The sequence below is a fragment of the Echinops telfairi genome, unplaced genomic scaffold (assembly GCF_000313985.2).
Source record: "Echinops telfairi isolate 266 unplaced genomic scaffold, ASM31398v2 ScPeMD7_443;HRSCAF=831, whole genome shotgun sequence".
NCBI lineage: Eukaryota > Metazoa > Chordata > Mammalia > Afrosoricida > Tenrecidae > Echinops > Echinops telfairi.
This window is the reverse complement of record NW_022104341.1, coordinates 3936426-3951706: the sequence shown is the minus strand read 5'-3', so window position 1 is coordinate 3951706 and position 15281 is coordinate 3936426. Positions and strand designations below refer to the sequence as shown.

Here is a 15281-nt window from a genome sequence, read left to right as displayed (position 1 = left end):
AGAGAGAGAGAGATCTGGGGTCTGTCTAGAAATTTCCAGTGTTTGCCTCTCCTACTGGCGTCCAAAGGGCGCCAGCGTTTTCTGAGGTGGCACGTTTATAAATGCGGATTGAGAGGAATGTGCGTGGCCGGTTGCACACTTTTACTGTGCAGCAGACCTTTATGATCTAGCTTCTGGTTCTCAAAGCCTTCTCCGAGCTGGATTTGTGGTAAGAGAGCCTCTGCTGGGTGGACATGTGGGCTCATTTGTCAAGAGGAAAGCTCTTCGGTCCTGTGCCAACGACTGTCTGAATAGCACACACACTTCCCCAGGGCTGCCGTCAGATACCCCCTGCCATTGCCATCGACTGTCTGACACCCATGGAGCAGGAACCCCAAACTGTTCATTTGGATGCCTGGAGTTTGGGTTCGTAGGTTTTACTTCCGTCTATTAATCCTGTACAGGCATTGCCAAGTTAGAGTGAATACATTAACATTGTAAATAGCAAATCCACAGTTGGGTCCAGTATGCCATTAAGCAGCAGAGACTGTAATTATACATGTGAATTAAAATCCTGTCTCTGCTCTCTGCTATATAATTGAACTGACCCCCTCCTCACCCCCGCTTTCCCATACAACCCAGCAAAGATCACAGTTTGTCATTGCTAGGGGATTTGAATTAGGATACCGCTACATCTTAATTAGAGATGAGGTTACTCATTAATCTTGAAATTAATTGGATCCTCTCTAGGTTTGTCTTAATTTGTGTTTGCGTTTTTGGTTTTGTTCTAACTAGGGGGTGAGCACATACGTGCATAGTACTAAAAATAAAAATGTTGATTCACATTTGACATTTGTTAGGAACATTTCAGTTGCTGCTGCCCCAAATAAAGGAGGTGTAGTGGTGAGCGTCCACCAGTTGGCTGCTGCAGTATGTCTGGTGTGTTGCTGTGACGTTGAAGCTTTGTCACTGGTATTTTTGAAATGCCAGCAGGGTCATCCAAGGTGAACAGGGTTCAGTAGAACATCCAAACTAAGAACAGATTACCAAGGAGGAACCGGCTGTCTTACTTCCGATGCGCTCAAATGTAACAGTTCTGAGTATGGTGCAAGATTGTGTGTAGGGTTGCTGTGAGTCAGAACTGACTCCACACCTGACAACAGTTGTGGGCCTGGAGTGTCTACGCACTCTTGATTATCTGGGTGTGGGGAACTGATGCGTGTTCCCACTGTGTTAGGAACCACAGGTGTGTTCAAGGTTAAGTTGGCCTGAGAACAAATGCTCCGTGTAGTGAAGCGAACCGACTCACCTTGTGTAGGCCGTAGAGTCCCTGTTTTCATTACCAACGCGGGCCTCTCGATGCTTAGTTCTCGTCCAGGCCTACAGCTTCACCCGCGAATGAGTCATACTGTGAGATGCCGTCGAGGTGGCTGCAACTCAGAGGCCCTTGTGCACAACAGATGAAACCGCCTGGTCCGCCACTGCCCTCACAGTGGTTAAAGCCCACTGGCCGCTGTCGGTCCGTCTCGACAAGGGCATTCCTTTTCACGCACCCTCGATAGGATGCGTCTCCCAAGCACTGTTCTCTCCTGACACCCTGTACGTGAGAGTAGGAGGCAAAGTCGCCCCATCTTTGCTGCTCAGGAACATTTTGACTAGAGCAAAAGTCTGTATGAAGGATCTTACAGATTTAAGCAATTTGGATGAAGGGCTGAAGTGTTTAAATGTTAAGATTCCTTAAACTCGGTGCACACCCTCGAGCTGCTCCTGTGGGCTCTAACCGCCCCGACAAGGCTAGTCCTTCCAACAAGCACTGTGGTCTGGGAGTCACCACTGGGTGATTGTGACTTACCAGAGTATAGCACATTGTAGAATGAAGAGTGTTTTCATACTACAGGACTAAACTTTACCCCTCAATACAGAAATTATAAAAATAGTATAGATTGATCTGCATAAGGCCAGGGAAAAGTGTAAATAAGTGGCTGCTAACCAAAGGTGGGAGACTGAAGTCCAACTAGAAGCACCTCAGACGGCCTGCGGGTCCACTTAGGGACAAACCAGCTATGGGAAAGCCTGTAACCCACACCTGGCCTCCAGGAGTGAGGGTGAGTGGTTTTCACATTGAACAGAACCCAAGACTGCCCATTGTTAGCCGACCCTAGAGTCTCATCACAGGTAGCCAATTTTTTGTGTGTGTCAGATCACACTACCTGTTGTGAAACTAAGCAAGCGTGTTGGTCACACTTGACATTTGGTGCTTTTTAAACACCCACGGGTTATGTGCGCTGCTGCTCTATAGTGACACCTAGTGGGTGATCAGAATGAGCATCTGTGATGGAAATGAATTTCCCAGCCCACCTCCGGCTTTTGGGCATCACACACGTTGTGAAATCAGCAAGACTCATGTTATTACCACGTTAAGGGCAGGTCAAGTGTGCGTGTGACCCTCATGCCCAAGTCGGACCATGGGACTAAGGTTACAGCGCACGTGTGAGGTATTTGGTCCCTCCATTTTACAGATGAAATTAACCCACATGAAGGCTGGTCTGAAGTCTTCCCAGTGAGGCCGGGCTGGGAAATGTCCATCGCTGCCAGCTAATGCCACAGTCATTCCAGCCAAGCCATCACATGAAGGGTACATTACTTAAATGTTTGACCATGTAGCTGGCTAATTTTTAAGTTGATAATTTTATATAGCACGGGGATGATGTTACAAGTATCCAAAAGGCCCTTGGCAGGGAAAAGGTTCCCCCCCCTGCAGTGAGGGGTCGGACTTAGCTTGATGCCCAAGCTTTCTACTGTGAACCATTTTGTTTCCTTTTTAGTTTGAGACGCTGGCTTGAGTGAGAGAGGAGACAGTCTATGCTGCCTCAGAGAGTAGAACCAGGACTGACACACAAAGGTGGCTATCGCTTCGCCCCCCTCCCCCCAAGTAACATGGGACTGGGCCTCAAACAGACCTAGACAAATGGTAGCAAGTGAGCTGCCCTCTAATGCCCACTACAGGCAGGTGAGGGAGGACTGCAGGGGCGCCATGGAGGAGGGGTTGGAGAGGGAAGGTTAAGTCTAGATTTGTAAGCACCCCTTAAAGATGCTGTGACTTCTTCAGTGGGCTCCTCTCTCTTCTGGGATCCAGCCGTGCCTTGGGAAGGAAAGGATACTTGGTATGAAAAGGAAACTCGTGATCACGTCCGGGTTTGTGGCACATTGTTTAATCCAGATCGGATACATCAGGTACAGCAGTGGCACACGACTCAATACTGTAAATGATATACATGTTTTAACAGATGCACTACAGTTTCAAAAGAAGACGACAGGGAACTCAGGAGGGTTTGTTTTGTTTTTCTCATAGAAAGTTTTCACATGTTTATCTTCCTGCAGTTTTGTACAGTATACTTCTTTGCCATGGTGGTGTTAGTAAGCAAAGCCCATTTCTGATATGAAAATAGAAAAGAACACACTTGATGTTTTTCATGATAAACACTAATGGTGGGGGGGTGTGACCACCAAGGAAAACATCACATTGGAATGTCTGGTTATCAAATAGGTGCCATCCCTCTCACTAGCTAGGTAAGTCATCCACTGGTCCAGGGGGCCTCCCGGGACTTGGGCCAGGCCCTCTGCTGCTCACAGTGAATCATCCAATGTAGTTAGGAAGCTACGGAGACAAAGGTCATTGCTAGAAAACCAACGTCCTGAAGACATGGCTAAGAGGAGCCGCTACGAAGCGATGTCTTTTTCCGATCGCGAGTTCCCCAACGGGGCTTCCCGAGACACTGTTTGGGCTCCGAGGGGCACAGCATCCTGTCTTTTTTTTCTTCCCTCAGGCCGTTTTAAAGCTGTTCACCAATGAGATTCCACAAGGAAATCAGAAAGCCTTTCAGGTTCCTGTCAACGGTTACCATGCCAGCTATTTAGAAGGGAGCTACTCTCACCTGCATTGGGGTCTTCCTGCTTTTATAGTTCACTTAGTTATTGGGCCGGGGTCACTGGAATCCAGATCACCTCAATATGTAGTTTGAGCTCCATTTCAGCCACTACTGCCGAGAAGATTAAAAAAAAAAAATTGAGCCATAATACTTTGAAGGTGTACTTTTCCTGGACCTGGTCTTCCTGTGTGATTGTTGCATTAACACCTCTTGTTGGCAGGGGTCATCCTGTCTGGAATACAATTCCCCTTCTCTCCTGAATATGCATGTGTTCATCTGCCAGTGAGACTATCTGGTCTTTTGAGCAAGATCCTATGTATTGTTAGTCCCAAGATTGACGCTGTTTGCGAAATTAGAAGGTGAAGGAGAAATAGTACAGGGTTTGCTTTTGGAGCTCTCTGAATGCATGCTCCCCTTGCTACCACTCTGGAAATGCAGTGCTTTTAACACAAGCAAGCCTCAGGGTCATGCAACCACGAGTGGCGGGAAACCCCCGGGTAAAGCTGCCTAAGCTCTGGACTGCAATCAGTTCTGCATCTATAACTTTCCATGTGAACTTAGGTAAGTCACTCAGCTTCCTGTTGTGTCCCAGGGTCGGCCAAGGATTGAGTTAACCACCTGCCATTAGGATGTAGAGGGTGGGAAGGGCTCTGAAAGCTAACAATAGGCTTGGGAGTGTCATTGTCCTCGCACTTGCTTCCAGGAGGCCAGCTCATTTGAAAAAAAAAAAAAAATCAGACTCTCCAACTCTTCCCCAGTCCTGACTATCCAGGAGTCCCTGGTGGGTGCAAATGGTTAATGTGCTCAGCGCTCACCAAACAGTTGGAGGTTCCAGCTTACCCAGGGGTGCCTGGGGAGAAGGGCCTGGTCATCGAAGTCTGAACAAACAGCCATTGAAAACCCTGTGGAGCACAGTTTGGCTCAGACCCGCACGGGGGCTCCGGGCGTGGGAACCGGTGGACAGACACTGGCTGTTCACGTGTTCCTCTGTGTCTGACAGAATGGCCAATTCATTGCTGGTTCTGCCCAAGGAATGGCGATTTCCATATAGCTTGTATTAGGAGTTTCTCAAGGTCGGTGAATTCTAGAATTCTGGACATTCCCATAGGACTATATCATTAAGGGCCCTGGTAGCAAAGTGAGCTACACGATAGGCTGCTAAGTGCCAGGTCGGGTGTTCGAAACCAGCAGTTGCTCTGTGGGAGAAAGATGGGGCTTTCTACTCCTGAAAAGACTGACGGTCTTAGAAACCCACAGGAGCAGTTTGGATCTGTTGTGTAGGGTCACTAAGGGTCAGCGTGGGCTCAATGGCGCATTTGGTGTTGGTTTGGCAGGTCTATGATTACAGCATGGGCGCTTGTACAGGTCCCCGCAGCAGCAGCAGCACTGTGAGAGGCTGGGGCCATGGTGGGAGGAGCATTCGATGTGTGGCCAGTGGACTTGGTTCTGGCCCTAGCTGTGTCATCACTGCATGGACCTTGAACAAGTCACTGAACTTCTTGGAGCCTCATTTTTCTATGCTGTACACTGAATCAGATATTCTTCTCTTAACTCTGATTCTAGGTCATTTTCACATTACGTGCTCTTCCACCCAGTGCAAAGTGGGGGTGAATGCTGTAGGTGGCTTGGCAACCTGGGAAGCCAATGTTTGTGAACTGAAAGCTCATCAGTCTTCGCAGCAAAAGGCCAGGGCTCCCAGGAAGCCCCTGTTTTCTGCTCCTCAGTCACTGACTGGGGAGTGAGACCTCCTGAACGGACGCACGATGCTGGGCCCTCCACTGCTAATGGAGTCTGGCTGGTTGTATAATGTAGGTGAGCCATTTTCCTGGGCTGACATCTTCTGGATTAGAGGTGAGGTAGGCCCCTGATCTCTTGCTAAGGCTAGACCTGAGGGCCAGAGATGAAGGGATGCCTAATGATCTCTTGGGAACTGGCTTGATGTGGGCTTTGGGGATGGAAGGAACTCAACACATACAGTTCAACCTAGAGGGTCCGTAAAAAGAACTTGGCCTACTACTAATGCTTTCTTGATGTGCTGTCAACAGATTGGGTTGGATTGGTTATCATTCTAACCTCGTGATGACCGAACTTTAAGCATGGGCAGCCTGGATGTCCCTGCTCGTGTAACTCAGCTTCTAGGACTTAGACAGCTGTGACTTTGCCCCATCATGTTCCACTGAGAAAATCTTTAGTCCGGTATCTTTCCTCTGAAAGGAGTCACGTCCAGCTCCCCCCCACCCCGAGGGATGTGTGTATGAAGCAAATGGAGCTCATAGGGGCGTTTGGTTGTGGCTGGTCGGCTTTTCTGCCCATCTAGACCCATAAACGCAGAGGACAGAATCACTTCATTCTGTGAGGGGAACTCCTTGAGGCAGACCCAGAGAAAGATACTCGGTGGTCAAGGAAGACCAGCCTAAGGCGCTAGGCTCCCTCCCCGCTGACCTGTACCTTTCCGGTTAGGTGCCTCACAAGCCTTTGACTTGTCCTCCTATGGGGCCAGTAGATCCGGGCTCAGAGGGAGGCCCACTGGGGTGGCTTTAGCTTCCTGATGGCTGTCCCCCGCAGAGACGCTCTCGGTTTCTAACGAAAGACCTAACCACCATGCTGTGGAAGGACGGGCATTCCTGCAGAGGCCTGTCTCTCAAGCCCAGCAATGCAATAGTGCAGTTGGGGGTTAGAGGAGAGGAGGGCACGGGCTTGTCACTGACCCTGGGGCTTGTCTGCTCTGCTCTAAGCAGTGGGAGTGGCACAGAGAATTCCAGAAATGCTGTTCCAGGCTCCAGCACTGTGCAATCCACTGGAACAGGCACACTAGCTAGCTTCTTAAAAAACAACCTTCCTCCCCACCTCACTTTCATGGAGTGAGAGGCTTCTCCCCCATTTGAGCTGCAGTTAGATAGGCCTAAGACTCTTCAGACCTCCAGGAGCGGCCTGCAGGAGGCACACACACTTAACCTTCCACAGCCTCTAGCTGGTATTGTTTCGTACACAGACAAGCCAGGAAGCCTGGTCCCATCACAGCCTTCTCAGGCGGACACTGCCTATGAGGCCTCTTGGCCGAACTCTGAACAGATATTTGGGGGGTCCTGAAAGGAGAGGGCATGACCAGGTGTTTCAGGGCCGACTGCCACGGAGAGCATGTCCCTTCTGCCCGCTCTCCAAGGGGGCGCACACACTATAGCTGTATGCGCTTCACGGGGGCTGGCTGTCTTCTTTCAAGATCCCATTCAAGATCCATCGTGGTATCTCTGGCCACTCCCTTTTTTCTCCAGAGACGGACCCTGCCGAACACCAGTGGTCCCAACCTCTAGGGAAGCCCCTCTGTCCTGTAAGGTGGGCAGCTCGCACCCTGAACGCTCCTCTCCCACGGTTGCATCCGTCCACCTCCACCTCACAGGCACAAGACTGGGTGCTTGGCAGTGCCAGGGAAGGCTTTCCTGATGCTGGGCTCCACAGGCGACAATGGCTGGACACAACTACAGCCGGGGGTGAAGCAGAGAGTGACAAGAGACGAGACGGGGACAGACGGGGGGGTGGGGGGGGCAGGGTTGCTGTGGTAAGTAGGCAGCTCTGCAGGTCAGCTGGCCTTGCCCACGTTGGGGGCGGGGGAGGGCGGAGGGGGCGGAGGAGAGAATGGAGAGAACTCAGCAATAACTGACTTCTTAGCCTAAAAGCTTCTGCTAAAAAAAGAGAAGAAAACACAACAGAACAGAATTAAAAAAAAACAAAAAACCAAACCCTCACAAAACGCGTTGTTTTGGTTCAAAGGTATTGGGTCCACGGAGAAAAACATTTCACAAGAATCCGTTGGTGTTTTGTTTCCACCTTTTCCCATGAATAAATATTATCCATTACGAGCCTTGAGAAAAAGGTGCATAAATACACAGTGTTGTATTTTCTTCCTGTCTTGCATGTGACCACTCGGCCTCGCTGCTGCTTGCTCTCAGTCTTACCTTTTCCGCCTCCAGAAACACGTGTGATTTGGCGGGAGGCTCCTTCCTAGCTGCAGGCCTCGACCTCCAGCCGGCCACCCTGTCCCTGTCCCCACCCGCCCTCCCTTTTGGGCCCCAGGGAGCCGGCTCCGCCCCACGCTCTGTCCACGGCCCACGGGGGAACTTCAGACGCCCCTTTGTGGCCACTCTCTGTGCAGGCACAGGTCTCAGTGCTGGGGGGGCCAGGGGGCAGGCAGAAGTAGTGGGGGAAGGGGGAGGGAGTGGTCGCAGTGGCCACCCGCCAACATGCCAGCCCCCTTCACTGCCCACTACCCGCGCTGACCCGCTGTCCAGTCCGGTGGCTTTACAAGGCGGAGACCTTGACGACGTTGCTGGCGACGGAGGGAATGTTCGTGTGAGGGCCCGGGCTGGCGGGGGGCGGCCGGCTGTCCCCCTCGGGGGTAAGTGCCGGCGGGGTGGGGATGCTGATGATGGCTGTGGTGATCTGGGACACCTTGCAGTTCGGTCTCAGTCCGTCGTCTGCTTGCAAGTTAAGGCTGGAGCGACTGGGGTGAGAGAGAGGGAGGTGGTGGTGACGCGGGCCTGCTTGCCAGTCTCCCTGAGCCTGGGACATCTTTTTGGTGTCCCTCTGCCTTTGGTAATCCGTTTGCATGGGGGTGGGGGTGGGTGGCGGTTCAAAAAGGTTGTGGAATTTTTCCATGCTCTCTCCACTGTATTTTTCCATGCACCCCTTTGAAGGCCCCTAGTCTTGTTCCATTCTAGTGACGATTCGGACTAGACCCTGCTGCCTCCTCCAACAGAACAGAAAAGGGTAGACTTCAGGAAGGAGCGGGGGGACAGGAAGAGGGAGTTTATGCACAAGACAGGAGGGTTGGTTAAAGGACCCCCAAGGTTCCTTCACTCTGAGATTGCTTAATTCTGCGCCTGGATTGATTCAAGCCTTTGGGGGACAGGGTGCTGGGGCTGGGAGCCACCCACCTGGCCATGAGGGAGGGCTGCTCAGTGCCCTGGATGTGGATGGTGCTGAGCTCCTGCATGCTGCGCAGGCGGGTGGCCGGCAGGTTGGAATTGGGCAGGTGTGTGGTCTTCTTACTTCGGCGGGAGCAGCAGGTGGTGGCCAGGCCCGGGTGGCTGGAGAGCGAGGGGCTCCTTGTGGAGGGGTACTTCTGCATCGAGCTCTCCATGCAGTTCTGCCCATACAGCTGCTCATCAATAAACTCGTGGTTCTGTGGGAGGCAGGAGGGAGGGAGGGCGCTGAGCCCCCGAGCTCCGTCTGGCTGCCTGTCTCTGTGCTGGGCCGCAAAAAGGAAGGCCTCCCGGGGCCTGGAGCCCAGATCTACATTCAGGATGGGGGAGAGCCCGCAGGCGGCCGGTGAGAACGAAGGAGAATCATCTGGGCAGCCTTGGCCATCGGACCGAAGGGTGGGGACTGCACTTGTTAAAGTGTGACGTAGCCGCACCCCACCCAAAGCGTGGAGCTAAATATGCCGAAGACCTGGTGGCATGTAGTGTGCCATCAGAGCCAGAAGCGAGGGCTTTCCCTCTCACCTGCACCAAGTCTACCGAGGGCAGGTACGTTGCCGCTGTCTGTGAGTCATGGATATGCTGCAAAGTTATCTTTTCTGGCCTTGATGGGAGAGTCGGGAATCTTGGGCAACGGAGAGACAAGCTTGTAAAGGGCCCGAGCATATCCATAGAACTGCGAGAGTGTTGCTGTTGATGGTCATTAGGGATATGATTTAATTCTGACCACCCCCCTCCCTCTCCCCCCAATGATGGGACGTGGATCCTTAACATACCTGGAGCATAGGATCCCCAAGCCAAGTGCAACATGGGAAGGGAGGGAAAGTGAACAGAGCCCTGATGGGAGGCCCTCAGGAGGACGTAGAACTGAACCTGGGGTAGCTAGAATACGACTGGCCAGGGTGAGTCAAGTCCAGTCCGAAGGGCATAAGGGGTCTGGCCAAGGCTGCTAAAGTGAGAAGAGGTCTGCAGAGATAGCAGGAGAGCAGAGGGCAGAGAGAGACTACCCCGGACAGCCAATCCCAGGAGTCCCCATGGAGCTGGGAGGGTGGCACAGAGTGACTGGAGCCCAGGGACACTCACAGGATGCCTACAGTGGCACCAGCTTCCACCACCCCTCCAGGGCCCTGGGAAGGTCAAAAGAGGGCACCGGAGAGGCAGTTGGGTAATTGGGCCCAGGGGACTGGATGCCTGAGCTGCCGCCGGGTGTGGCAGCAGAGGGAGGGTCAGCCCCCAGAAGAAGCAATGGCGCATGCACAGAACTAGACCAGGAGGGGAAAGAGCAGAGTCCACAGACTCAGAAGAATCAGAGGGAAACAACAGCAATTGAAGTTTTAAAAAGTTATACCTTGATGGTTGAGGTTCGTACAGATAACAGGGGATCATCCACAAGATAGGACAACCCCTACAGGACAACATGCCAACAGAAGATAAAAACACCATTGATTGTACATTCCAGCATTCCCAAGCTCAGTTCTGACATTCACTCTCTCAGTCCCTGCATTCCACCCTGGGAGACCAACAAACCATCCCGGACTCCCAGCATCCCACCCCTTGGCTCCTACAGACCCCGCCCAAACCCAGCATTCCAATCCCCTCATCCTGCCTCTTCCATCCCAACATTCCACCCCGTGAGCCCACCATTCCCCTTCTAAACCCCAGCATTCCCCCTCTTTAATCCCAATATCCCAACCCACAAGCCAACATCCTTCCCCTTAAACTCAGCATTCCACCCCGCAAGGACAGCATTCCATCCGCCCAGATCCAAAATGTTCAATGCCAACATTCCAGCCCCTCAACCCTAAAGTTTCATGGAATCTTTGAATCTGCACATGGCACCCAGCACATGCAACTTGGGAAGGGCAGTCGGGTCTGACCCTATCCCTTTGGCACCTCGCGAAGTCCCTGAACTAAATCATAGCCACGCAGCGTGGTTTGTGAAGCTGGGCAGTGCTGGGTAAACCCTGGAACCAGGACTTGCAGGGGACCTTCGGTTTGCACCCCTGTGTCCACATGTGGTGCAGGCTAAGAGTCCTTTAACATTTATGCCTCCCACACCGAAGGTCAAGCTACAGGACCTCTGGAGTTAGAAGATCCTTTCTCAGTACGCTGAGCCCTGACACTAGGCTCTCCAGGGAGGGAGGGAGGGTCTGATAGGAACAGGGGAGGGTTGCACTTTATTGCTCTCTGGCTTGTCCACTCTGACTTTCTTTCCCTCCTGGTATTCCTAGCACCGTTGGCCAAGGGTCCAGGATTAGCCCCACTGCCCTTCCCTTCAAGTCTCTTGGGGAGGCACAAGCATCATTCCACATTCCAGCCATGGCACCGTAAGCCATGGCCCTAATTAGCAATCAGCCTTGCAGGCTCTGAGCTCCCAGGGAACTGCAGGGTGATTGACAAGGGGCGGGACTGATTAAAAACTCCTGGCTGACGCAGAAGACGTAATGGCCTCCTTCATCTACCGTTTCCTGCTTCAAAAGGAATGGAGGGATCAAAGGGACCCACAGATGGCAGCAACTGAGTGCCAGGGGCCGGGCAACACTGGATGCTCCTCTCTCCTGTCCTGTCGCTGTCTAGGTCAAATTCGGCCCGAATTTTGAAGGGTGATGCCCATTGGAGCGGAGACACCCACAGGCGATGCCGTTAGCTGCTCAGTCTCCAGGACATGAGTTGTGAGCACTGGTGTGGGCTGTGTGTGTGTGGGGGGGGGCAGGGGGAAGGGCTTCTCTCTGCTGCAGGACAGAGCTGCCCTCCTCACTCCAGTGACCTTGCCCACTCCTGGGCCACCCCCTACGAGCCTGTACCCTGTGGCTCTGAAGGACACGGGCTGCTTTGGCTTCTGGAGCTTGGGCTCAGGGTGAGGGGACCTGTGCACAACCTCCGCCAGGGACCAGAGCTCAGGGGTGCAGGAGGTGGCCATGAACTGGGACTCACAGTGGTTTTTTCCAGGCAGTGCAGCAGGTGGTGGTGCTGGCTCTCGATGAGCGAGGTGGTCTTGCCCATGTGCTCCTCCTCCGGGGTGCCCTGGGAAGAGAAGAGCTGCTGAGTCTAAGGGAGGGGTCCCCTACCCCCCTCCCACCCCCGGCTCCTTCAGTCCTTCACAGAAGGTAGGGAAGGCACTAGAAAAGTCTGGGGGAAACCAGACTTGAGGGTCATCACAGACATGGGAGTCCCTGGCCTGGGGCCCTTGAACCAGAACTGGGGATGGGGTCGGGGGCTGTCTGGGGCCTGTGTGGAAACATGTCTTGCGCAGGGCTGTGGGGGCAGGAGTGTTGGCGCCCGGAGACGGATGAGGCGGTCACCTTCCCGCCCGCTGGGTACCCACCATCAGCTCCAGGGCCTCGTTGAGGAGCCCGTTGCGCTTGCTGTGCAGGTAGGCGTTGGAGCTCCCCGTCTTGGCCACTCGGATCCTGGCGAGGCGAGCCTTCTGTGATTGGCAGAGACAGCAAGAGTGAGGGCGTGCCGGGCACAAAGAGCCAGGGGGCCTGGCAAAGCCAGCGAGAGCGAGCTGCTCCCGTGGGGGACAGGCTCCATGGTGCGAGGTGCGAGCAAGGGCAGGGGCTGCTGTTCCCGGGGTAACCTGGTCACGACCAGAGTTCCCAGAGATTCCCACTCATCTCTCCAGCTGGGGTGTCATCCTGGCAGGGGAAAGCCAACTCACCCAAGTGTCCCCTGGTAGTGTCGTGGAGAATATGCATTGATCCATTAAAGGAAGGTCAGTGGTTCGAACCCACCAGTGACTCCAAGGGAGGAAAAGGAGGCTGTCTGCTCCTGGGAAGATTTACAGCCTCCGAGCCCTCCTGGGGCAGTTCTGCTTTGTCTTATTAGGTCGCCATGACGGGACGGACTCGATGCCAGTGGGTTCTGTCCCCTCCCTTTCTAGGCTCAGCCTCTGCTGGGCCTTGTGCTGCTCCGGACTGGAGGAGGCCCCATCTCTCAGTAGACTGCGCTCCTCCGAAGCGTGTGCATGCTAGCTCTTCTGATTTTCCCAGGGCAGGCCTTGGCGTACAGTGGGCACCCCTGACCCTCCACACGTCTTAACTCCCCCCACCCCCATCAGCACTTAGCACTGACATAGTATGCGTGCTGTTGTTCGAGGGAGGGCTTTGCTTTGTTTCCTGCTCAGTCCCCTTGCCTGCTGCCCAGCCCAGCGGGGGCTGTGGCTAGTTGTCGCCAAATTGGTCTCTACTCAAGGGGGGGGGGTTCTTTGAGCGCAAAGTATCACCGGGGTCGTTTAGGAGCAGGCTGCCTGACCTTTCAGAGGGGTCAGATTGCCACCCTCCTTACTGTCTCTGAGTGCTTAGCTCCTGCTGTCCCCAAACCAGTTACTAAGTGCAAGTCTGGTGGCATGTCCGTCTTTGGGAGTGCACTTCTGCAGGCACAGGTCACTAGTTTGCCACGCCTGGCTGTGGGGACCATCCAGGTGGCCTGTGTGTGTGAGGGGGCTGCTGGAGGCATCTCTAAGACCCTTCGGGGTTCACGTCTCCCCAGCTCTAGATTGGGGCACCTTCACAGAGGAGGCCTCCTGAGGAGGGAGGGCTGCCTGGGGTCCCCCCACGCGGCTGCTTTTCCTGCTTGCCCAGGCGGTGGGAGATGCTGGTGACGCCACGCATGCCGGCTGCTGTCCCCTTCCTAATGACCATCATCTGGGAACCATGACAGCAGCACAGCCACAGAATGAATGCGGGCAGAGGGGGAAGAGTCTTCGGGAGAAAGGACTTGGAAGAGGGGGACCTGCTGGCTAAAAAAAAAAAAAGTAAGCTTGCACTGTGGCTTCCAGAGACCCAGACACGGCTCTAGGCTCTTGCTTCCAGGAGCAGAAGAGCCCACCTAGACTCACAGACCGTTCAGGGGCAGAGGCTTCTGGGTAAGTGCACATGTCACCTAGGCACGGACTCTGTGCAGAAGAGGAGTAGTCCCGGATGATTGTGGCAGTTGCCATCTCTTGTCCGCTTGTCACCAATAGGGGGCAGTGTCCCCTCCAAATGCCCTGTTGGGCTGGCTCATCTGTCCAAACACTGCCAGGGACTCAGGAGTTCAGGCTGTCACCAGAAGCACCAGGGTCCCCTGTATCCCCTCTTTCCCCCAGGGGAAGTCTCCCAGGGCCACCCTGCATGGGCCATTCTGCTCCCTCCCAAAGATGAGGAGGAGACCTAGACCAGAGCTTGGACGATTGGCCTCTAAGTCCAGGAAAGGCTGCTCTTCCCCGTGGAGAGACGTGAGAGGGACCGAGGCACAGAAAGGAGGCGAACCGGCCCGTCATTCCTGCTCTCTGAACGAAGGCCATTCATGCAGGCCGAGGCCGGTGCTGCCCTCGCCCCCCCTCAGCTCCACGCTTACAATCAGGTGAGTTGCTCCCCACTGGAAGATGTGGCTGTTATTGCTTCGGGTGGGCACTGGGTGTTGAGAGCTGCATATGGAAATTCAATTGTGCCAAGCTCATTATAGCCTTATGTAATTTGATTGCACCACTTAGAGCCAGACCTATTTCGTATCTGGGGTCTGTCTTCATTACTTTCTCAGATGAAAGATTCTCCTGTTCTCCTTTGTGGCACTTCTTTTAATCTTCTCTTACCCTGGGCTCTATGAGAGCAACAGATTGTCATATCAAATGCGCGAGGTCGTTTAATCACCGCCCCCACAGGGTAAAGAGGTCTGCAAAGTATTGACAGGGCCGTGTCCAGCACAGGACGTTTGACGGAGCTCTCTGGCTTGGCTTTGAGGGCCCGGCGGGCAGGGATTGCGAGGTTCGTGTCTGGTGCCTAGCACAGAGCTTCCCACTGAGGAAGTGTCCGAGAAGGGCTCGTGATAGCTGATGAAGGAGGATCGTCAGGCAGAGTTGGTTGGGAAGTCTGTGTTCATTCCGCCCTGGCCACGACTCAGTCCACCAACCACATCTCCATTGCTTGTCCTCTGGCAGCTTCCATGTGGCCATGTGGTTGGAAGCGATGCCTCTGGTTATTTCAAATCCTGGTAGAGTTACCCAGCGTGGTAGTCACCTAATCTGGTGTCAATTTGAGGATCAAGGGTATAGGGGTAGAGTCTAGCCTGTCAATCTGGAGATAGCCAATGAGACCTCTGTGTGGGCATGGCCTTCTGAGATTCTGGGAACTCCAGTACTTCCTCCTTGGAGGTGGGAGACACTTCTCTCTCTGCTCACACCCTGGGAGACACAGCAGCTGACAAGACACACGGATCCACCCTGATGCAGCCCCGTGTGCAGAGAACCATGCAGAGACCCCTGTCAGCGCTGAGATGTCTCCAATGCCACTGGATCCACAGACTTTCTACCCCCTGGCCTGTGATCTTCCTGCATTCGGCATCATTGCATGTGTTTCGTGAGTCTGAAGAGGACTTTATAGATTGGTATCGGACATATGGGCTAATATCGGACTTA

General features: G+C 53.7%; 1 protein-coding gene across 2 annotated transcripts in view; it reads right to left on the bottom strand.

Annotated features, from left to right (window-relative positions):
• Positions 1–7979: 7979 nt before the first annotated feature.
• The window catches only part of KCND3 (potassium voltage-gated channel subfamily D member 3), a 275738-nt gene continuing 268436 nt past the window's right edge, over positions 7980–15281 (bottom strand). Inside the window, exons 4-8 of one of the 2 annotated variants that reach the window (XM_004699180.2) lie at positions 12210–12311; positions 11819–11908; positions 10233–10289; positions 8840–9087; positions 7980–8406 (exon numbers count right to left, since the gene is read on the bottom strand). In XM_004699180.2, coding sequence (XP_004699237.1) covers positions 8205–8406; positions 8840–9087; positions 10233–10289; positions 11819–11908; positions 12210–12311 — 699 coding nt within the window. In that variant the 3' untranslated portion in view covers positions 7980–8204. The remainder of the gene's footprint in view (positions 8407–8839; positions 9088–10232; positions 10290–11818; positions 11909–12209; positions 12312–15281) is intronic. The other variant, XM_004699181.2, reaches the window with a different exon arrangement.